The 24,461-nt window shown below is 41.1% G+C and overlaps 1 protein-coding gene across 1 annotated transcript in view; it reads left to right on the forward strand.

The window, feature by feature from the left end:
- Nucleotides 1-7,258: 7,258 nt before the first annotated feature.
- Nucleotides 7,259-24,461, forward strand: part of cntnap2b (contactin associated protein 2b) — a 51,698-nt gene continuing 34,495 nt past the window's right edge. Inside the window, exon 1 of the mRNA XM_058417928.1 lies at nt 7,259-7,714. Coding sequence (XP_058273911.1) covers nt 7,615-7,714 — 100 coding nt within the window. The 5' untranslated portion in view covers nt 7,259-7,614. The remainder of the gene's footprint in view (nt 7,715-24,461) is intronic.

The raw sequence follows: 24,461 nt of genomic DNA on the forward strand, positions 1-24,461 counted from the left end.
CAGTCAACGACCCAGAGCCTTAGCCACTTGAGCCTAGTGGTAGTTATAAGTTAAGTTGTCTTCATTTGTCACATATATATTACTGCACAGTGAAATTCTTTCATCACAAATCCCATGGTTCGGGGTTGAGGTCAAAGAGCAGGGTGGGTTGAGGGCTTTGCTCAAGGGCCCAACGGTGGCAGTTTGGCAGTGCTAGGGCTTGATCACTGATGGTCAATGACCAACACCACTGGAGCTACCACCACCCCTATAGTAGAAATAGTAGTAGTAATAGTGATGATAGTAGTACTAGTAGTAGTAATAGTAGTAGTAGTAGTCATAGTAGTAGTATACTACTACTATATATATATTTTGTAAAAAGTAGAAATTACTCAAATGAATACATAAAACAGATACATTTGTTGCCAGATATTCACAGTGCAATTAATCCTTTTCCCCCAAAATATCAAAGATGCACTCAAGAAATCAGTCTGTTATGTTTAGGAAAAATTAATAATAAAAAATAAGAATATTGTACCTTGCTCCTTAAATTCAGTGTCTGCGTATTTAGGAGTCTTCTCACAGATCTGCTTAAAGTAACTCATACTGAAACACTTGCACTTCTCTTCACATCCACAAGCGTTCACCGCAGCAGAAGGCGTTCGTGTTAAAGGCGAGGTACGATAATAAAGCACCTGCTGTATTTTTTTTTTTTTTATTCCTCTTCTTTCCAATCGGTACTGGGGTCTTATCCAGACCACGCTAGCTCAGACATGTCTGTTCTAATCAGGGTTAATACAGCAGATGCTTTCAGTTAATCTCATTTCCTGCCTCATGTTTTGTGCAGTTTAGTGTCTGATAGACTTGTCCCATTCACATGTACCAAAATATCAGCTGAAACTAATTTAATGATTGATAAGCAGTGTAAAAGTCTGAGGAAAGCGCTGAAGAGTTTGAGGAATTTCGAGTGGCGTAAAATGAAAAATGATGGAGCGTGAAATAAACAATGTTGTTACTTGACATATGATGAGATTAGAAGGAGGGAGTGTATTAATATCCATCCATCCATCCATCTATTTTCTGTACCACTTGTGGGACTCTAGGGGACAAGGTGGGGGACACCCTGGAGGGGGTGGCAAGCCATTTTCAAGATGCAATTACACACATACTCACACACTCCGGACAATTTAGAGCTTCTAATCAGCCTAAAACAGATGTCTGGGACTGGAGGATGAAATCGGAGTACTCAGAGGAAACCCCTGAAGCACTGGGATAACCATGCAAACTTCAAACACAGACAGGAACCGGATCCACAACCCTGGAGATGTGAGACAAATACACTAACCACTAAACCACCGTGTCTCCTTCACATCAATATAAACCTTTAGAAAATGAATCATTTGTTTGCTCTTGTTCAGCTCAGGTCACTAAGGAGAAACCACAGAGTACCACAGAATACCTATAACTAATACAGAATTTTCTTGGACATTTTACTTGGAATTTCTCACTGTGAATGCTGTGCTAAGAATAATCCACCACCCAAATAATATCTGGTCAGTAGTGGTTAAATGGGGTCCACTGATGTGTTGACAAGTTGTTCATAGATACAGTCAGTCAAGGGCAAGGGGTTGTGGTACACAAGTTGCACCAGTGCACAAAGCGAGGTCCATAAAGACATGGATGAGAGAGTTTGGTGTGGAGGAACCTGACTGGCCTGCCCAGAGTCCTGACCTCAACCTGATGGAATGAATTAGAGTAGAGCCAGGCCAAAACTGGGACGTCTCCCTTTACATGCACATGAATGTAATATGGAGTTGTCCCGCCCTTTGGAGCTATAACAGCTTCAACTCTTCTGGGAAGGCTTTCCACAAGGTTTAGGAGTGTGTTTATGGGAATTTTTGACCATTCCTCTAGAAGCACATTTGTGAGGTCAGGCACTGATGTTGGACGAGAAAGTCTGGCTCACAGTCTCCACTCTAATTCATCCCAAAGGTGTTCTATGGGGTTGGGGTCAGGCCAGTCAAGTTCCTCCACACCAAACTCACTCATCCATGTCTTTATGGACCTTGCTTTGTGCACTGGTGTGCAGTCATGTTGGTACAAGAAGGGGTCATCCCCAAACTGTTCCCACAATGTTGGGAGCATGAAATTGTCCCAAATCTCTTGGTCTCCTGAAGAATTAAGAGTTCTTTTCACTGGACATAAGGGGCCAAGCCCAACCCCTGAATTTTGGAGGGGTGTCTCAAAACCATAGTGTGGCAATATAGTGTAGCTTAGTGCTTAAGACACAACCTTAACCTTCAATTGCTCAGTTGTATGAAAATGTGATATAGTCACTCTGGATAAAGGCATCTGCCAAATGTCAGAAATGTAAACATTATTCACTTGGTTCACCAGTGAATACGAATGAAATACGTTTATTAATTCAGCAACTGAGTGTATATACATATACAGCACACTGTACATCTAAAACCTAATATACTCAAAAGCATGAGTGTCATTGTGACCAGAGATTAAACTTCCTAAAGCTGTTAGCCGTCCTTGCCGAAACAGATTTAATCAGCCATCAGATGATATTCACCCTGCGGCATCACAGTTCTCAGACTCCATTTATTCAGTGCACAGCTGCTTTAGTGTGCTATAAAGAGATAAATGCAGCACTTCTCAGCTATTAAATACAAACCAACCCAGGGAAGAAAAAAAATCATATAAACCCTATGTAGCATCCTATTCACTTTGAATAATTAGAAGGATTTGTCACAAGCACATGATGTATCTTAAACCATAAAACATAAACCTGCCCATACCTGGCAACCTTTCTATATTTTGTGTATATTGTAACATAACTAACTGATACTCTGGAAGCCCCGACCATTTCCTCAAATATCTATGGTCTTGTATTGATGCTGAGAAGACTACATCTTGCAGGATTTTTTATATTAGGGAGCGTTTTCTTTGTTTATCTTATTCATGGAACACAGCTTGGTATTAGATGTTGGAATTGGAGCGCTGATATTGGATATCTTAACTTTCAGCAATAATCTATTGAAACAAATGGCACTGTAACAACCATTAATGCTTCACACGTCTTCGCAGGTATTTGGAGAAGATTTTCTCCTCCTGGTTGAGTAGTGAAGCGCTCATAATGGCCCTTGAAGGGAGCGAGGGATTGTCAGACTTTCTTATTAAGTCCAGCTCAGATGCCTCAGCAGGAATGGATTTGGTTTTTTGTTCACTTTATTGCTGAAGTGTACATCTTTAGGGATATTTATTCTGTGCTGCCTGTATAGGCTTGGAGTTGTTTTCTCATTTAATGCTGTAAATATGAGTGAAGTGTAAGCTTTATGCTTTAAAGATATAGGTAGTGCTTTAAGAAGGTAGAAAACCTTCACTTTAAATAACCCATGCCTCATGTTTTCTTTCTTCTGCTATAGAAGAGAATCTGCTATGTTATACAATTGTGGACTGTTTTGACCTATTTTTATAATGTGTCTCGAACTTAACGTGGTCCAAATTTCCACGTTAAAGACAATTACAAATGAATATTCTCATAAAATTCACCTCGGATTAAATTTAACTATTAAAACTCAACAGTAAAGTGATATAAGTTGTGTTATCCTAATTAAAGCAGGATTGCCATAAGCATCGATACACAATAGGTCTTCAGTGAGGGAGTGTCTTGCTGTGTGTGTGTGTGAAACAATCAATACTCATTTCACTCAGGCTTCATAAAAATGGATTAGACAGTAACCTCAGAATCTGAAATGAAATAATTATAATTGCATTCATGAAGTTCCAGAACAATATAGCTGCCACGGGCCAAATCCGTTGGTCTTCACACCATTTCATTTTATCATCTTCACGATCAATTTGGTGAGTTGTTCAGACATTCTTTGGGGGATGATATCTGTCCTATATCTGGTCGCCTTGAGTAATCGGGTTTAGTTTTGATGCTGGAAGATGGTAAATGACGGCCCACATTTATTAACTTACACTGAAAAGGAATGAACGAGGAATAGTGAAATTAATACAAATCTGGCCATCTTGATGAACCAGAAACACCAGACAAGATATGCTTTTGTTCTATTTGCAAAATATACCGGTCAGGTGTAATGTCTTGAGCAGTTACAGGGGAAGTGAATAAGACTGACGATCTCTTCATCATGGCCCCTGTTAGTGGGGGGATATATTAGGCAGCAAGTGAACATTTTGTCCTCAAAGTTGATGTTAGAAGCAGGAAAAATGGACAAGCGTAAGGATTCGAGCGAGTTTGACGAAGAGCCGAATTGTGATGGCGGATAGACGACCGGATCAGAGCATCTCCAAAACTGCAGCTCTTGTGGGGTGTTCCCGGTCTGCAGTGGTCAGTATCTATCAAAAGTGGTCCAAGGAAGGAACAGTGGTGAACCGGCAACAGGGTCATGAGCGGTCAAGGCTCACTGATGCACATGGGGAGCGAAGGCAGGCCCGTGTGATCCGATCCAACAGACGAGCCACTGTTGCTCAAATTACTGAAGAAGTTAATGCTGGTTCTGATAGAAAGGTGTCAGAATACACAGTGCAGGACGGGTTTGGGCTGTTTTAGTAGCATAAGGGGGACCAACACAGTATTAGGCAGGTAGTCAGAATGTTATGCCTTGTCAGGGTATTTTCAAATTCATTTCCATATTCCCTTTTGAAAATCAAACGTGAATACAAAGAGTCAAGCCATTTTAATCCATTCTTCTGTTATGAATGATTTTTATGTGTCTAAACTCAAACATAACACCATAAAAACGTAGCTTACTAATCAGTTTAACAGCATAAATGCTGCTTAAAGCGGAGTTTAGTTACTTTTCTTACCTTAACTATGTTTAATTGGGTAAAACTGTCTTTCAAATTGCAATGAAGAGTCATCTGTTCTCATCTCCAGATGTAATAAAAGTATCGTCTCATTGTTTGGTTATCGTCCTGGTTGCATTCTCTGTTTTGACCACAAGGGGGCACTCAAGACTAACAGAATCATGGATGCTGCGTCTCTCCAGGCTTCCTTTACGTCCTAAAAGTGTCTAAATCTAAATCTTCCCAGAATTCCAGGAAGTGTTCCTAGAACGTCCTTATAACACATCTCTAGTGTCTTATAGGCTCACTGTTTCTTCATTCCTACCGCACTGAACTCTTAACCACCAACCTTTTTAGAATTATTTCTACTAAAACGTGATAAAACTGCTAATGGAACTAAAATAGATCGCACTGCAGGACATTCTGCAGGACTGTTAGTGAGGACTAGGTTTAGAGAGGATGGGGTCATCTGAGGGGAAGGGATAAGTTTGTGATTGTTGTCTTTGCGGCTGTTATTCAACTCACAGCCAGCAGAGGGCGCTAAAAATGCGAAAATATTTTTAGAGCTGTAGCGGATATGATGCTACAATGCAGTTATTTATATTATTAAAAGCATCGTTATATCATTAAATTACGCTATTTACGATAGTAATGATTCGATTTTCAAATATATTCGACAATGTTCCCTAAACCATCACAAGTTAATGCAATGTTCCTGAGAGAATATAATTATTTAAAGGCTTCCAAGAATGTTAAAGGAAGTTTATTCAATTCAATTCAATTCAATTCAATTTTATTCGTATACAGCTTTTAACAATGGACATTGCATTGCACATTGCGATGGACAAAGCAGCTTTACAGCAAATAAGAAACATAGTACAAAAGTCCTAGATCATCCCTAGTGAGCAAGCCTGAGGCAACTGTGGCAAGGCAAAACTCTGTTAGATGGTAAGAGGAACAAAACCTTGAGAGGAACCAGACTCAAAGGGGAACCTTATCCTCATTTGGGTGACACCAGAGAGTGTGATTATGAATAATGTCCTTTCTACAGTCATATACAGTCAGCTGGAGTTGTGTGATGGAGATGCAGCATATGTAGAATATTAGTATGTGTATTGATTAGGAGGTTGTTGTCATCCTCAGAGTCCACATAGGGTTGGCATCTTCGCTTTGAATACCCAAAATCATCACGAAGCAGAATCCAACTGGAGCTGGTCCATCTCTGGATGCCTCAGGGTCCTCGCAGGGTCAGCTTCTTCTCACTAAAGGTCTACTGGAGCTGGCACAATCTCTAAATTCCTCGGGATGCATAGAAAAAAGGAAATAAGTGGAAAGGAATTAGCGTAGCTGCTGTTCATAATATTAGCAAGCCATCTTCCACCATCCCAGGTTAGTTCAAGGTTCATGAGAGCTTTATTTTATTTTAAAGGATCTCAGAAGGTTAAGGGAATGTTCTGCCAGGTCCATCTCAATCAAGGATAAGGTTCCTGAAAGGATTTTAAAGGATCTCAGAAGATGTTCTGCCAAGTCCATCTTGAGCAAAGGTAAGGTTCCTGAAAGATCCATATTATTTTAAAGGATCTCAGAAGATTAAGGGAATGTTCTGCCAGGTCCATCTCAATCAAGGATAAGGTTCCTGAAAGATCCATATTATTTTAAAGGATCTCAGAAGATTAAGGGAATGTTCTGCCAGGTCCATCTCAATCAAGGATAAGGTTCCTGAAAGATCCATATTATTTTAAAGGATCTCAGAAGATTAAGGGAATGTTCTGCCAAGTCCATCTTGAGCAAAGGTAAGGTTCCTGAGAGCTCTATATTATTTAAAGGTTCAGAATTTTACAGGACCCTTCTTGGTCATCCTGTGTAGATCCAGAATTAATTTAATTCAAGTTAGATGAATGTTCTTGAACTCATCCTGGCCTCCTGAAACGTTCACATTATTGAAAGGTACCTAGAACATTAGGGGAACTTTCTCCAAAACATTTTTGGGTTAATGAAATATTGATTTCTGACTGTTTAAAAGTATATAATAGTTCCCAGAACACTACATTTCTGTAAAGAAAACTTTCTTACAAAATCTCACAGGATCTAAAAAATACTTCTTCTTATCATGTCTCAGGAACCAAAAACAAACGTTCACATAACGTTCTGGGAACCAGTAACTGCTAGCACGGCAGCTGGTGTGACCACATTAAACTTCTTCTTCATAGAAATCCTATGTCTTGAGAGACTCAGACGCTGTGTGGCGCTAAAAACAACCAATAATAATAATACAAGAACGTTAAACGTTTTGTTTTTGTTTTGCTTTCTCTCACCCCGTTCACTTTCCCCTTATTAACAGCCTGACAAGTTCCCCCCTATGTTTGCCTGGTTTTGTAACTTTCCCTCCACCGTGTCGCTTAGTTTCCGTGGTGGACCGTACCAACTGCGTGACGGAGAGGGGGGAGCCGAGGAATCCGAGCCCCCTCGTTCATTTGAGCACTAGACAGCGACCATCCCGATTGCGAGGTGGTGTCTTGGATATCGGCGGTCTAACCATGCAAAGCGAGCAAGAGGAGCGACGATGCTGCGAGAAACGACGCGACTTCCTGCCTTGTGTGCTAGCCGTCGTTGCTGGGTGATATATTACAAATACCGAATGTAGTATTGCGCGCGTGGAGCATCAGCATCAGCATCATCAGGAGCATCTTGTAGATAATTACTCAAACAAAAAGAAAAAGCAGGTCTACTGTACTGTGGGACCCCTTGGAGAAAGGGAGGGGTGTGAGTACACCCTTAGAGGAGAAAACAGACTGTCCCTTTGTTTACATCAGGATGGATGTGAGGATGCGGCGGTTCCGAGCAGTACAGATTACACTCCTCATATGTATAGTGAACGTCTTTCCGAAAAACGACGTGGCGCGCGCTGCATCCCGTGAGTACCTTATCTATTAAAAGACACAACGGAGAGACCAGAAAGCTGGTTCACGCGAGCGATCGCACATGCACACTGCTGATATAATGCCTTTAAATAAACCAGTGCCGGCTTGTCCACGTCCAGTGTTGCAGTAGCCTTCAGAATAAAACATCATGACCTTTGGATCCTTTTTACAGGACTTCTTAAAATAAAATAAAATACAAAATCACGCATGCAAATAAACCAGGAGCAACACAGTATTTGTACAGGAACAAGAAAAGTCAAGCATGTCGGCATATGTCGGGATTCAAGCATGTGCATTTTGTGTACTTTATTATTGAGATCGAGTTGAGGGAACTTGTTTTTTTTAATGACGTATGAAATTAGTCCGTGTTTCTAGAAATGCGCGTGACGGAGTGCAGAATAAATCAGGATCGTTCTGATAAAGTCGTCAGGATTGCAGAATGAAATGTGTGAGGGGAAAATAGAGCAATTGGTAAATAAAAATAATAAATAAATAAATAAATAGACAAAATTAAATACTACTACCACTAATAATAATAATAATAATAATAACAATAATAGTATACATGGCACACTTTTCAGAACTGAAAGTTTTCCTGGTGGTATCATTAAGGGTGCCATTACTTTTTAGAATACATGAATATACATACTGAAATACTTCACACAAACTCTAAACACCACTGATGAAATTTAAAGGTCCTGATACCTCACATGCACCTTCCCAGGTAAATATTAAAGCTACAGAACAGCTATTGTATTTAAGCATCACCCCAGCATCATGGACGTACTCTTTTTCAGAGGATACTAAAGTATATTTTTGATATTTTTCCAAACATTTGCACAAAATTCTCACAAATTGAGTAGCTCCTGATTAAAGCAGGACCAGAACAAAATCCTGACATAGTAATGAATTCTTTCTTATAATTCTGAAACGGAAATATTTGGAAAGTTTCCAAGATGCAATGCTCATTCCTTTTTTTGTTCAGAGACGTCACTACATCTTTATTTTCCGTCCCATCAGACGCCACACAGGTCGATATACATATACATCCATCCATCTTCTATACCCGCTTTATTCCTAATTAGGGTCACGGGGGTCTGCTGGAGCCTATCCCAGCACACATTAGGCGAAAGGCAGGGGTACACCCTGGACAGGTCCATCACAGGGCCACACATATATAGAGACAACCACACTCACTCCTATGGGCATTTTAGAATTACCAATGCATGTACATGTTTTGGACTGTTGGAGGAAACCAGAGTAAACCGAACATGAGAACATGCAAACTCCACACAGAAAGGAACCCGGGATTCGAACCCAGGACCTTCTTGCTGTGATATCCTCTTAAGTAAATGCCATAAAACTGAATCTGCTTAAATAATCATCCAACATCCAACATTGCTGCAAGTTCACTGTTGAAGAAAAATATTGAAATCACTAATAAATCATTCACGTGAGGGCTGTGCAAAAGGGAGCTGACGGTCCGAGTCTTTGGGGACTCCCGAGACGTATCACGTATTCGTTTAATCTGCAGAATGCACCTGAGCCATGTCACTCAGGTGCACTAGACACTTAACACACTCAAAATCTGATTAGTTGTTTAAAAAAAAAAATGAAAGAAACAAACAAACAAACAAACAAAGCAAATCACAATACCTAAGGACATGTTTATGGCTCACAATGTTTATGGATTGTAGTGTTAAAGTAACAGGAAGTTGAACAATAAATAACACTGCCATACAGGCTATAATATCTGATAGTTTTTTAAAGAAGTGTGCCATCGCTCAGTGTTTCCAGACTCCTGACATAATTCATTACTGCGATCCTTTCTGGCAACCCGACCTCTCAGGAACTCAGAAATCACCATTTTTTTGGGTTGGAATGCTTTCCAAACGGAAATGAGCAGATTGTTGTCGAATATAAGAGAGTCAGTGCCTGTGTGTTAAAAGTGGCCTTGTGATATCTGGTTTAGATTTAAAGTAGTTCACAGAATTACATAACACCCACAGCTTCTGCTTCTTGCTTCGTTGCTTTTGACTTATATTCATCTCCATCTCTGTTTGGTTGTGGGATTGAGTTTGTTTTTATTAGGTTTAATTTTAGCACATGCTTTTTTTTTTTAAAAAAATGGTGGTTTTAAGTATCCAGCATCTGTCCGCTTTCTAGGCTCGTTGATGTGACCTTCTGTCTCTCGCCTGAACAGCATACAGTATTTCTGGAAAGAGCTTGATCAGAGCTTTAGACAGTATCTATCTCCTCTCCTGTGAGACACGCAGATAGATATACTGTGATGCAAGGAAAGAAGGCTTTTTGAACGTGTAGTGAACCGGTGTACAGTAGAGCCTCAAACATAATCCGGGGACAGTAAATAGCTCCAAGACCTACATTCCAGGCACCTGAGGGAACAGCCTCGAACATCAAACTCAAGGGCGAAGTAGGAAGCCGTATGACCTATGAAACATTTATGGCATCATTGACCAAGACAATCTCCGTAGCGTATTAACAGGCTTCTCTACACCGTCCTGGTGGCTGTGACTCCACAGCTTTGGTGTTTTGTGATGCTAATGAGGAAGCGACTCGTGGCACCTGCCACCCCGATTGCTAGAACCGTGTGCCACGTCGCCCCTCCCCCGTTCTCCACATGCGATCCTTTGTCAGATGGACAGAGCTGAACAAAGGCCTTCGATTGCTCTGAGCGATGAACGTGTAGGGCTAAAACATACTCTATATATTCACACACCAATATATCTTTCATCTAATCTTTTTAATTATGTATGAGGTTATTGGTTGGTTTTGAAAGCCAGAATCAGAAAGTTAACGTTTAGAAAAGTGAACGCTGCACCTTGATTATAAGAGATCTAAAGAGAGGCAGGGAATTTATAAAGAAATATAAACACATATACATGCTCAAATTCATTAAAAAGGACAAACAAATATATAAAGTGTTGATATATATATATATATATATATATATATATATATATATATATATATAGAATATATAGGATATTTATGTACATATTTATGTTTATATGTACATAAAGGCAAGGGGGAAGGGGGGTGATTCTTTTTGCCTGCCTGGGATTTAGTCAGAACATATATGTGTTTGGAAAGTGAACACTGCACAGTAGATTTTATTTGCTCACACAGAAACATTCAACATTTTTTCACTGTTTAATTTAAAGAACTTCTTGCTGAAGCTTGTGAGAACGGTTGCCAAGTTTCAGCATAATTCCCCCCTGACTTCCACTCAAAAAAAAACCCACACAAAAACTCAAAACTAGCCCAAAATGTTCAGGCGTAAGAAAACTTAATGTAAATGTATATTTTTTTCCCAGATCCCATGTTGCACTGTAAAAGCATCCCAGATTCATAACTAGGTTTCTGATTAAAAATGATAAAAAAATATTTTTATTAGGGGGTTATTGTTGTCAACTCTATCCCACCTTACAGTTAATCTGGGAAGAGTTTTTGTTGTTGTTGCTTTGAACCATAGTTAGCATGCTTTCTCTGTCACAATAGACAGAAAATAGAAAGCTTTCCAGAAATGTCCACAGGGCATCTGGATACAGTCGAGACCACACCCACTTCCGGTGCAAATCTGAAATATGATAGGGATATACTGAGCAGTAAATAAACATACTAACATATTAACAACAGACACATATACATACACGCAGTTATACTGTGTGTGATGTTGCGGATGATTTCTTATGTTTTCATGTGTGTATGTTCATTCAGAATTCACTCAGAAACCCTAAAACATGTTTCAGTAAAGTGAATGCTGCACAGTAGGTTTTCGTTTGGATCTGAAAAGAGGTAGAAATGGTGTAACAAATAGAATATTATTGGATAAAAACACACAAATATGTGCATAGATGTCCAAATACAATAGAAAAAAACTAAATACATAAATAGATAAAAATACACCAAGACAAAGACACAAATATATAGGGTTATGTCGAGGATGTTTACAGTATATGGAAGGATTTGTTCGAGTTTCCTTTCGCCTGCCTAGGATGCACTCACTATCTAAAAAAATGTGTGTTTAGAAAAATGAAGCACATAAGTATGCATGGATTCACCTTTACACACATTAATAAATCCACGTATATGGTGTCGAAGATGTTTGCTTACATGATTTGGTTTATTACAGAAAAAATGAAAACGTTTAGAAATGTTTAGAAAAGTGAATGTAGCACAGTATATTGAACAAAAATGAGAGCACATTGTCTAGTCTATATCATAAGACTGAGCCAGAGAGAGTCTCTCTCTCTCTCTCTCTCTCTCTCTCTCTCTCTCTTTTACACACACACACACACACAAAGACACCAGGACCCCCCTGTGTGTGTTGTCCAGCCACGGAACATCCGTATCACCCCTCAGCTCTCACATCATCTACAAGCAGACACGCTGTCGAGAGAACAAAGGCGGCTCAGCCGGGGTTCATTCACCGGCTCCGTTAGCTCATTAATACAAAATGCGGCTGTTGATTCTGCTCCTGTAATGGACAGCGCAGACTACCTCCACCTAATCACTCGTGTTGACTCAGAGGATCTGCTGGCTCAGGCACCGTCCAGTGATTAAAGCCTTAAAGCTGAACTGCAAGGAAAGCCTGGGAGAGAAAGGAAAGGAGTGGAAACATCTGTTCTTTACTTGCAGTAGACATTTAATTTGTTCTTTGTACACATTCTCTACCTACAAACACGGGTTGTGTGTTCGAAATTCCTGCTTCGCTCCACATGGTCCTGGATTGACTCCGGGATCCGCCGGGAGCTGAGGGATAAAGCTTTTGGTTTGGTTTTCAAGTAGTATCTCAAGGTTGGAGATGAAGCAGAACATATGGACCGGCTGTATAGTATTTAATGTCATTCACTGCATTAGTCCTAGATCTAGATCTAATTCAGTGCAATTAGTTTCCTTTAGCAGTTTTATTTGTGGAGCTTCAGGATCTTCACTTTATCCTGGGAGGTCAGGGATGCGGTGGATCCGAGGTTTATCCCAGGAACACCGAACACAAAAGGCGGAAATACATCCTGAATGTGAGACGAATATACTGTAAACACACACACACACACAACACACACACACACAGATTCATACAGTCCTGGAGTTCATTTTTGAATAATTAAATAATTCATTTTTTAATGCTGATACACTGTAAATGTTGGCATATTTGTTAAAAAATAAAATAAAATAAATAAATAATTTTTTTTTTTTTTTAATTAAAAAGGTAATAATATTATATACTAAAAATAAACTGGTCATGTTTATAATTTAAAAATAATAATAATAAATTAAAATTAATTTTAAAATTAATTATTTCAAATTTTAATTGTTTCATTTTGTCTCAAATTATTTGTTAATAAATACCTATTTTTCAGCCATAAATTGGCCGGTAAAACACTTTTATTTTGAAATTTTTAGCCTCCATTTTCCTTCTTTTAATTTTATTTAGTGTTATAAACAGCTGGATTATGGATAGATGTGACACTCAGTAGAGTAAGAGTAGCGGTCAGTGAAGCTCCACACTGTCACTGTTTTCCCCCTGAAGCTGGACCTCACAGTGACCCGTCCCACCTCGGGGCTTCTTCTCCTCCAGAGGAGCTACAGATACCAAAAACTTAACGTAGCCTTCAGTGTAGCGAGGATGGAAAACGCGGGATTTGTTATCCGGGGGCTGAAGCGAGGGAGATGTGGAATGAAATTTGGTATTGATTAACGGTAAAAGGTCAGGAGAAAGCTTTCTCGGACAGCCAGAGCCAGCATCAGGTTCCTGGAAAGGTAGAAGGCGGGATGGCGGCATGCCAGAACCTCAACCTCTGCCATTTTTCCAGTCAGAGTATAGTTGAGATGTCGCTTAGCTAGCGTAGCTTACAGTAGACATCACAGCACGCGGTAAAGCTTTACTTTCAACATCTTATGCTAGCTGGACCGTGCTAAACATAGCTGTTCTTCGATGATTAACCATCTTATGCTAGCTGGACTGTGTTAATATGAGCTTTTCTTTGATGATTAGCCACTTTAAGCTAGCTGGACCGTGCTAGCATTAGCTTTTCTTTAATGAATAGTCACCTTACACTAGCTGGACCGTGCTAGCATTAGCTTTTCTTTAATGAATAGTCACCTTACACTAGCTGGACTGTGCTAGCATTAGCTTTTCTTTAATGAATAGTCACCTTACACTAGCTGGACTGTGCTAGCATTAGCTTTTCTTTGATGATTAGCCATTGTATGCTAGAAGGTTTACTTTAAACATCTTATCCTAGCAGGACCGTGCTAACAATAGCTGTTCTTCAATGATGAGCCAGCTTATGCTAGCTGAACTGTGCTAACATTAGCTTTTCTTTAATGAATAGTCACCTTACGCTAGCTGGACCGTGCTAGCATTAGCTTTTCTTTGATTAACCCCCTATGCTTTCTTAACCATATTAGCATTAGCTATTCTTTGATGATTAGCCACCCCTATGCTAGCTGGACTGTGCTAATATTAGCTGTTCTGTGATGATTATTCACCCAGTGCCAGCTGGACGATACTAGCGTTAGCATTTGCTCAATAATTAGCCACCCTATGCTAGCTGGACCATACTAACATCAGCTTTTCTTTAATGATTAGTCACCTTACGCTAGCTGGACCGTGCTACCATTAGCTTTTCTTTGATGATTAGCCATCGTATGCTAGCTGGACCATGCTAGCATCAGCTTTTCTTCAATGATTAGCCACCTTATGCTAGCTGGACTGTTCTAGCATTAGCTTTTCTTCGATTTTTTTGCCACTCTATACTATTTTGACCATACTAACATTAGCTTTTCTTCAATGATTAGCCAGCCTGTGCTATCTTGACCAAACTAGCATTAGCTTTTCTTCTCTGATTAGCCCCTTTATGCTAGCTGGACTATACTATATTAGCTTTTCTTTGTGAATTAGGAATGCTCATGTCTTAATATTGGTTAATAATTGAAGGTTTGCTTAGTAGCAAAGTTCTTCTTGTATTCTTTACTCGATACACAACTAAATGCTGATGTTTACAGAATTAGCGTTCATGTAGGAGAAAAATAAAAATAAAAAAAAGAAGTAAATATAGTATTTTCAGTCGTATTTATAAAACCACAGTTAGTATCCAATTTAGACTTTTTTTGTCTGCAGTGGCGCAGTTTTCACATCGCAGGTCTTGGTGCAGCATGGCAGGTTAAACACTGCAGAGGTGAGAGAGAGAGAGAGAGAGAGAGAGAGAGAGAGAGCGAGCTCCATCAGTTCAGAACATGGTCGAGTCCCAGGAGCCGAGTCTGACACAGATCCTCAGACACAGAGAGAGAGAGAGAGAAACAGAGAGCAAGAGAGAGAGAGAGAGAGAGAGAGAGAGCGAGAAAGAGATAAAGAGCATGACAAGAGAGAGAGAGAGAAAGAGACAGAGTGAGAGAAACAGAGAGATGGAAATACAGAAACAGATAGAGAGAAAGAAATAGAGAACAAAAAGAGAGAGAGAGACAGAGAGGTTGCCCGAGTTTCTAAAAACTACTTGATCTGCAGCACTGTTCCTCACTCAGTAAGACTTGACAGAGTCATGCATGAAATATTCAGTACTGCCGGCCTTCTGAAGGAAACACAGTGCTGTTGTTGTGTAGCTCTGCTGTTATGGGGTTAAAAAAGAGAACTGTTCATTTATTCAGTTATTCATTCCTCAGCTCTTTCATCAACATCATACACAGTGATGCGGCGGCGCTTTATCCCTTCCACACGTCCACCTTTCTCACCTCCACATCTGTACACTCACCTCCACATCTGTACACTCACCTCAATATCTGTACACTCTGTACACTCACCTCAACATCTGTACACTCACCTCCACATCTGTACACTCATCTCAATATCTGTAAATACCTCCATATCTGTACACTCTGTACACTCACCTCCACATCTGTACACTCACCTGCACATCTGTACACTCATCTCAATATCTGTACATACCTCCATATCTGTACACTCTGTACACTCACCTCCACATCTGTACACTCACCTGCACATCTGTACACTCATCTCAATATCTGTACATACCTCCATATCTGTACACTCTGTACACTCACCTCCACATCTGTACACTCACCTCAACATCTGTACACTCACCTCCACATCTGTACACACACCTCCACATCTGTACACTCATCTCAATATCTGTAAATACCTCCATATCTGTACACTCTGTACACTCACCTCCACATCTGTACACTCACCTGCACATCTGTACACTCATCTCAATATCTGTACATACCTCCATATCTGTACACTCTGTACACTCACCTCCACATCTGTACACTCACCTCAACATCTGTACACTCACCTCCTCGTCTGTACACACACCTCCACATCTGTACACTCACCTCCACATCTGTACACTCACCTCAACATCTGTACACTCACCTCCACATCTGTACACACACCTCCACATCTGTACACTCACCTCCTCATCTGTACACACACCTCCACATCTGTACACTCATCTCCTCATCTGTACACACACCTCCACATCTGTACACTCATCTCCTCATCTGTACACACACCTCCACATCTGTACACACACCTCCTCATCTCTACACACACCTCCACATCTGTACACTCACCTCCTCATCTGTACACACACCTCCACATCTGTACACTCACCTCCTCATCTGTACACACACCTCCACATCTGTACACTCACCTCCTCATCTGTACACACACCTCCACATCTGTACACTCATCTCCTCATCTGTACACACACCTCCACATCTGTACACTCATCTCCTCATCTGTACACACACCTCCACATCTGTACACACACCTCCTCATCTCTACACACACCTCCACATCTGTACACTCACCTCCTCATCTGTACACACACCTCCACATCTGTACACTCACCTCCTCATCTGTACACACACCTCCACATCTGTACACTCACCTCCTCATCTGTACACACACCTCCACATCTGTACACACACCTCCTCATCTGTACATACACCTCCACATCTGTACACTCACCTCCTCATCTGTACACACACCTCCACATCTGTACACTCACCTCCTCATCTGTACACACCTCCACATCTGTACACTCACCTCCTCATCTGTACACTCACCTCCTCATCTGTACACACACCTCCACATCTGTACACTCACCTCCTCATCTGTACACTCACCTCCTCATCTGTACACACACCTCCACATCTGTACACTCACCTCCTCATCTGTACACACACCTCCACATCTGTACACACACCTCCTCATCTGTACACACACCTCCACATCTGTACACTCACCTCCTCATCTGTACACTCACCTCCTCGTCTGTACACACACCTCCTCGTCTGTACACTCACCTCCTCGTCTGTACACACACCTCCACATCTGTACACACACCTCCACATCTGTACACTCACCTCCTCATCTGTACACTCACCTCCTCGTCTGTACACACACCTCCTCGTCTGTACACTCACCTCCTCGTCTGTACACACACCTCCACATCTGTACACTCACCTCCTCGTCTGTACACTCACCTCCTCGTCTGTACACACACCTCCACATCTGTACACTCACCTCCTCGTCTGTACACTCACCTCCTCGTCTGTACACTCACCTCCTCGTCTGTACACTCACCTCCTCGTCTGTACACACACCTCCTCGTCTGTACACACACCTCCTCGTCTGTACACTCACCTCCTCGTCTGTACACACACCTCCTCGTCTGTACACACACCTCCACGTCTGTACACACACCTCCACGTCTGTACACTCACCTCCATGTCTGTACACTCACCTCCACGTCTGTACACACACCTCTTCGTCTGTACACACACCTCCACGTCTGTAAGTTAATTCCATATTAAATATTGAAATATTAGAGAAGTATGAACTCTAAATTCCGAGTCCTCGATCACGTCTCCTCGTGATGTCATCATTCGCCACACAGCTTACTTACCTTCTCGCAGCAGCTTGTTCTTAGACAGCTTTCAGAGCATAAATATAGGAACAGGAAGTTGAACAGTGTTGCACATGCTTTCGTCACCACACACACACACACACACACCCTCGGCCTTCAGGAGCCCTGCAGCTGCTCTGACATTGGAACAGAATTCTAAATGTTGACCTCAGGGGGAAAACTCTTTGGTGTGTGTCATTTTTTTTCATTTGAGCTGTGAAATGCCACGGGGGCAAAATAGTCTAAATAGAAATGTCAGTGTTCATTAAGCCACGCTCTCCCTTCCATCTCCGTTCTCTGTCCCTCTACTCGCGCTAGGCGCTCAGATACCGGCAGGTGAATTAAAAACCTCTCGCTCAGTATTCATGGAGAAGGAGAAGAAAGGACTACATCCTCTTCAGACGCTCCACAGGTTATTCCACTGAGACAGGGAAAAATTTAGCAATTGGAGTCAGTACAGCAGTCTCAGGATTTACGACACAGAAGTCTCAGGATTTGTGACACAGCGGTCTCAGTATTTAGCTCAAACGCAAACAGTGAGATGAAGTTACAACTGATAGCACATGTTATTTTGATAAACTAAACGAAATTTTTGTGAATCAGAGGAGTAGTGGGGTAAAGACAAAAAGAATCCCCACTGGATTTTATAAGAAATCTAGTTTCAAATGAATTGTAGCAGAACAAACTGTACCTCCACTTAAAGGTCATGTGATAATAACAGCATGAAAGGACATGATATGTAGCTAGTTACTGATACATGTGCTATGTAGCTAGTTTTTTTAGCAAAACATGTGCTATGTAGATAGTTATTTACTGACGTGCTGTGTAGCTAGTTTTTTTAGCAAAACATGTGCTATGTAGATAGTTATTTACTGACGTGCTATGAAGCTAGTTTTTTTTTAGCAAAACATGTGCTATGTAGCTAATTATTTAACAAAACATGTGCTATGTAGCTAGTTTTTAGAAAAGCATGTGCTATGTAGCTAGCTGTTTAGCAAATTATGTGATATGTAGCTAGCTATTTACAAAAACGTGTTACGTAGCTAGTTTTTTGCAGCTAGTTATTTAGCAAATTATGTCCTATTTAGCTGGCAGTATGTGCTATGTAGCTAGCTATTTACTGAAACATGTGCTATGAAGCTAGTTATTTAGCAAAGTATGTGCTATTTAGCTGCCAGTATGTGCTATGTCGCTAGCTATTTACCAAAACATGCTCTATGTAGCTAGTTTTTTTTTTTTATAAAGTATGTGCTATGTAGCTTGTTTTTACCAAAACACATGCTACATAGCTAGTTATTTAGCAAAGTATGTGCTGTGTAGCTACTTTTGTATGTGCTATTAAGCTAGTTATTCACTGACACATGTGCTACGTAGTTTTCTATTTACCAAACCATGTGCTATTTAGCTAGCAGTATGTGCTATATAGATAGCTAATTTACTAAAATACACGTGAGTTGCTATCCTATAGCTGTGCGAAATGTCTTCATGTTTAAAAATATATTAAAAATATAAAAATAAGTCACAGAAGAAGAAAGATTGATATTGTTAAAGTAGCTCATGCTGTGTAATAGAGTGAACTGAACAGTTTGTTGTGGCTTGGGTTTTAGCTTGAGAATTATTCTTGATCTGAATTTTCCATGGTGAGATGAGAGCAGAGCTGATCGGCTGTATGCATTATTCATCCAGGTTGCATGGCTGCTATACTATCAGCTCCATTACCACACCTATAAAATGTTCTGCTTGAGCTAATTGAGCGTAAAGACGCAGGCGTCCGAGAGACACGGCGAAGTTTCTCAGAGAAACAGAGCTGCACTTGTCTTTACCGTTTTCAAAATTCAGCTTTAATAGACTCTTAGGCTTTTCACACTGCGCTTAACCCCGGGTTATTGTCTTTCTAAACACCGCTTTTAACCCCGGGTTATTGTCTTTCTAAACACCGCTTTTAACCCCGGGTTATTGTTGTTCTAAACACCGCTTTTAACCCCAGGTTATTGTTGTTCTAAACACCGCTTTTAACCCCGGGTTATTGTTGTTCTAAACACCGCTTTTAACCCCAGGTTATTGTTGTTCTAAACACCGCTTTTAACCCCAGGTTATTGTTGTTCTAAACACCGCTTTTAACCCCGGGTTATTGTTGTTCTAAACACTGTTAACCCCACATTGCACTGCTAAGTTTGTTCAGTGTGAAACAGAGCGGTGTTTGCTTGTTGCTGCCGGACGATTGGCAACAGACAGCCAATCAGAAATTGAGCAGTGAGGTTCATGTCGCGTCAGTAACAGGAAACACGCGTCATGTAAACAGGTTGCCTGCTGTTCGTCCAATCAGTGAGAGTGACACTGCAAGAACGTTAACCCGGGGTTTAGCTATATACAGTGTGAAACGTCTGTTAACCAATACCCAGGATTAACAGTTAACCCCAGGTATAGTATTCCATTTATCCGGGGGTTTAGGATGACCTAGGGTTAACAATTTCAAGTGTGAAAAGCCCTTCTGGAATTTTCTTCTCCCTCTCATACAGTATCTCAAACAGCCGTGGTTCAGTTCTCTAGCAGCAGACCGGCTGTAACCTGACGCTCGCCTCATTTCCGGTGTTGTGGCTTCCGGACACGGCTCTGAGAAACCTTTTATGTCTGTTAACTGACACTGAGATCCGCGGCACGTCCACTCGAAATAAAAAAAGAAAACAAAACATCGATTTCCTCAAATATATGAGGCATGAGAACTGGAACTGGCTGCACAACCGTAGTGGAGTCAGAGAAAACGGCGAGTTTGTGTGACAGCTCTGTTAGCAAAGAGACTTTACTATTTATCTTCAGACCGGTGAATTAGTGCTAGCTGGAAATGTTTACAGAGTTGGAGTATTAGCTTTGATGTTCGTTTAGCAGTCGAGCTCCTGGCCTTGAGGAGATAGAGAGGAAAACAGAGGCTCTCAGCTCGGATAGCTCACGTTGCGAATGCCGAGAGAGTCACGGCCGTCTGTCTGCCAGACTAATGCACTGCCTGTCTGTCTGCTGGCGCTGACATCATTCTCCGTATAGTGGACTGTAAGGCCATCCGCACACAGGCACAGAGATAGATAGATAGATAGATAGATAGATAGATAGATAGATAGATAGATAGATAGATAGATAGATAGATAGAAGAGATAAAGACAGTTAAAGAGGCAGCGCGTTTTATAAAGAGATGGAGAGCTAAAAAGACAGATATAGAGAGGTGGACATACAGACTGAGAGAGAGAAAGAAAGTTGAAGGAAAAGAGAGTTAAATGAAAATAATCAAAATCAACAGACAGACAGACAGACAGGGGGATAGATATCCAGACAAATAGACAGACAGTTGAAAGGATGAATACAGAGATGGACAGACAGAGAGACAGACAGTGGGATAGATAAACCGACTAAGAAATAGACAGGAAAAAATACAGAGTGATAGATACTGTGAACAGGTAGAGATAAAGAGTAACAGATATAAAGTACATACTGAGAGATAGACAGATGGATGGAGACACAGATTGGCATACAGACAGGGGGAGAGATAGAAAGATGAAGCAATAGACAGACAGACAGACAAACAGACAGACAGAGGGAGAGATAAATAGACAAATAGAGAGATATATAGACAAACAGGCAGATTAGGTAAACAGACAAATAGAGATAATGAGATGTACACAGTTGGGCAGACAGACAGACAGATTAAGCAATAGATATGGAGAGAGAGAAACATAGGTAGGCTGGGAGACAGATAGAAACACACACACATACACACACACACACACACACACAATAGGAAAGATAGAGCGTTAAACACACACGAGTTTATGACACGAGAGATAAAGAGATATATTTGTTGACAGATAAACTCACCAGATAGCAGGGTTTAGACAGACAGACGGACGGACAGACAGACAGACAGACGGACGTTGCTGTTGGAAAGTATGACATGATAAACGTTCAAGGACAAACAGATGCCAGCTCTTCTTTTCTTCTCTCAAATCATCCACTCACAGCTCCAGAGAATTAATTATGGAGTTTTTAATGAATGAAAGAAGAGAAATTTAGGACCAAATGTCACAAGGATTTATTTTGCTTATTTAAACAGTACAAGTGAACAGAGCATCTCTCTCTCTCTCTCTCTCTCTCTCTTTCACATAAACTCTCTCTCACATACTTTCTCTCTCTCAGTCTTTCTCTCACTTTCTCTCTCTCACACACACACTTTCGCTCTCTCTCTCTCTCTCTCTCTCTCTCTCTCACACACACACACACACACTTTCTCTCTCTCTCTCTCTCACACACACACACACACGTACACTCTCTCTTTCTCTCTCTCTCTCTCTCTCTCTCTCTCTCACACACACACACACACACACACATACACTCTCTCTCCCACACACATACACACTTTCTCTCTCTCTCTCTCTCTCTCTCTCACACACACACACGTACACTCTCTCTTTCTCTCTCTCTCTCTCTCTCTCTCTCTCTCTCTCTCACACACACACACACACACACTCTCTCTCCCACACACATACACACTTTCTATCTCTCTCTCTCTTTCTCTCTCTCTCACTCTCACACATACACTCTCTCTCTCTCACTCACATACACACTTTCTGTCTCTCTTTCGTTGTCTCTCTCACTCTCTCTCACATACACACTTTCTGCCTGACTCTCTCTCTCTCTCTCCTCTGGTCTGATCTCTCTTTCTTTCTCTCCGCTTCCTGCTATGCATGGTAATGGCTAGGGGTGAGCGGTGGTAATGGTGGGCATCAGCGGAATAGACGTAAATTGTTTTTGTGCTGTAGAACGTAAAGGCTGATAGGTGTTTTTCTCCACAATATGGCTGCATGCCTGAGATCCTTTATTGCAGCCGGAGATGGAGAAACACGATTAACGTTCCGCTATCTGCTCTCGCTAATGGAGGCTTAAAGGCAGCGTTTAATGGGTTGGACCGGCGTAGGGAAATTTCATTTACCCCCGTCCACTCTCCGCTCCTTAGGAACTACGCCCATAAATACTCAGCAGTATGACAGTAGGAACTTTACTTTACTGGGATCAGCTTATTTTTCTCTTCACTTCTGACATTATGATGAACACAACAGGAACGGATTAGCTTTGTCACTTTCTCATGCTTTATTCATGAGGAGCGCATATCCTCTCAGGAGTTTATTCAGGAGACTGCAGTTCGAAGAACTGAGTAGTAAAATTGTATGGAAATGTTATTTAGTAGGCAGATAGTAGTTAAGGTCTCATGTGTTCAGTAACTTGTGCTCAGGAATAACTGTTGGAGCGTTATAAACCTTTAAACTTAAGCACTTGCCTTAAAAAAATCTGGGATAGAAAATATGGACTGAAATAGCTATGTTTTTAGCTCGCTGTCAACTAATGGTAACACAAAAGCAAAAGACCATTGAAATATAGGGGTGTGTAACGTACAGGGAGGGATGCTGCCAATGGCAGGGATCGAACCCGGATGTCCACCATAAGCTTGATCGCCTGCAGTAGCTAATCATTCACAGGGATTCAGTACGTATGCTGCTTTTAAGACAGCAAGACAGACATACACCGACCAGGCATAACATTATGACCACCTGCCTAATATTGTATTGGCCCTGACCCTTCATGTACTGTGTATTTTGACACCTTTCTATCAGAACCAGCATTAAGTTCTTCAGCAATTTGAGCAACAGTAGCTCGTCTGTTAGATCGGATCACACGGGTCAGCCTTTGCTCCCCCAATGAGCCTTGGTCATTACCGCTTCACCACTGTTCCTTCCTTGGATCACTTTTGATAGATACTGACCACTGCAGACCGGGAACACCCCACAAGAGCTGCAGTTTTGGAGACGCTCTGATCCAGTGATCTAGCCATCACAATTTGGCCCTTCATCAAACTCGCTCAAATCCTTACACTTGTCCATTTTTCCTGCTTCTAACATCAACTTTGAGGACAAAATGTTCACTTGCTGCCTAATATATCCCACCCACTAACAGGTGCCATGATGAGGAGATCATCAGTGTTATTCACGGCACCTATCAGTGGTCATAATGTTAAGCCTGATAACACAGTGATACATAAATAAACCACTTCTCAGGACCCCCTGGTGGTCTGGCACGGAACTGTCCCAGTAATTCCTGACAATATGAATATAAGATTAATGAATGAGAAGCTTGGAAATAAACTTCTAATACCATTGATATAGGAGACTAGACTAAAATAGCACTTGATCCAGCACTTTAGGTCTTTTAACGTAACATAGCTGTTTCGGTCCGTATTTTCTATCCCAGATTTTCTGTAGTCTGGATACTATTGAACCACAAAACAAGGTTCAATGTTCTGTTTAATTCTGCTTGTTCACGTTGAGGTACAATTATATCTGGGAATAGCTGCTGAGAATAGGGACCCAATTGAGCTGTCATTCCCTTTAGAGGACACACGGGCTATTTTTATAAGAATCTCAACTCAGCAGTCTCGCTGCGTTTAGAGGTGTAATGAGGTAAGGTGTTAAATAAGGACAGCCATGTCTGTCTTAGCGATTTATTTGCACTCGGGTTAAGGTTAATGACGAGATATTAAACGGTATCTGATTACAGATTATACTGATAAGACCCACCAGTAAATGTGGATGAGTTTCTGTGTGCGCCTGACTTCCTGCTGGTTTAGTTTTGGATCTGGCTACGTGATTGCGATCGCACTTTTGGATGTGAGGTACAAATTGTACAAACTGCTCTCGTAAGGAGATGGGAATTATGCAGTCGTAATCTTTTCCCAGGACAATGC

This window comes from Hemibagrus wyckioides, linkage group LG20 (genome assembly GCF_019097595.1).
Source record: "Hemibagrus wyckioides isolate EC202008001 linkage group LG20, SWU_Hwy_1.0, whole genome shotgun sequence".
NCBI lineage: Eukaryota > Metazoa > Chordata > Actinopteri > Siluriformes > Bagridae > Hemibagrus > Hemibagrus wyckioides.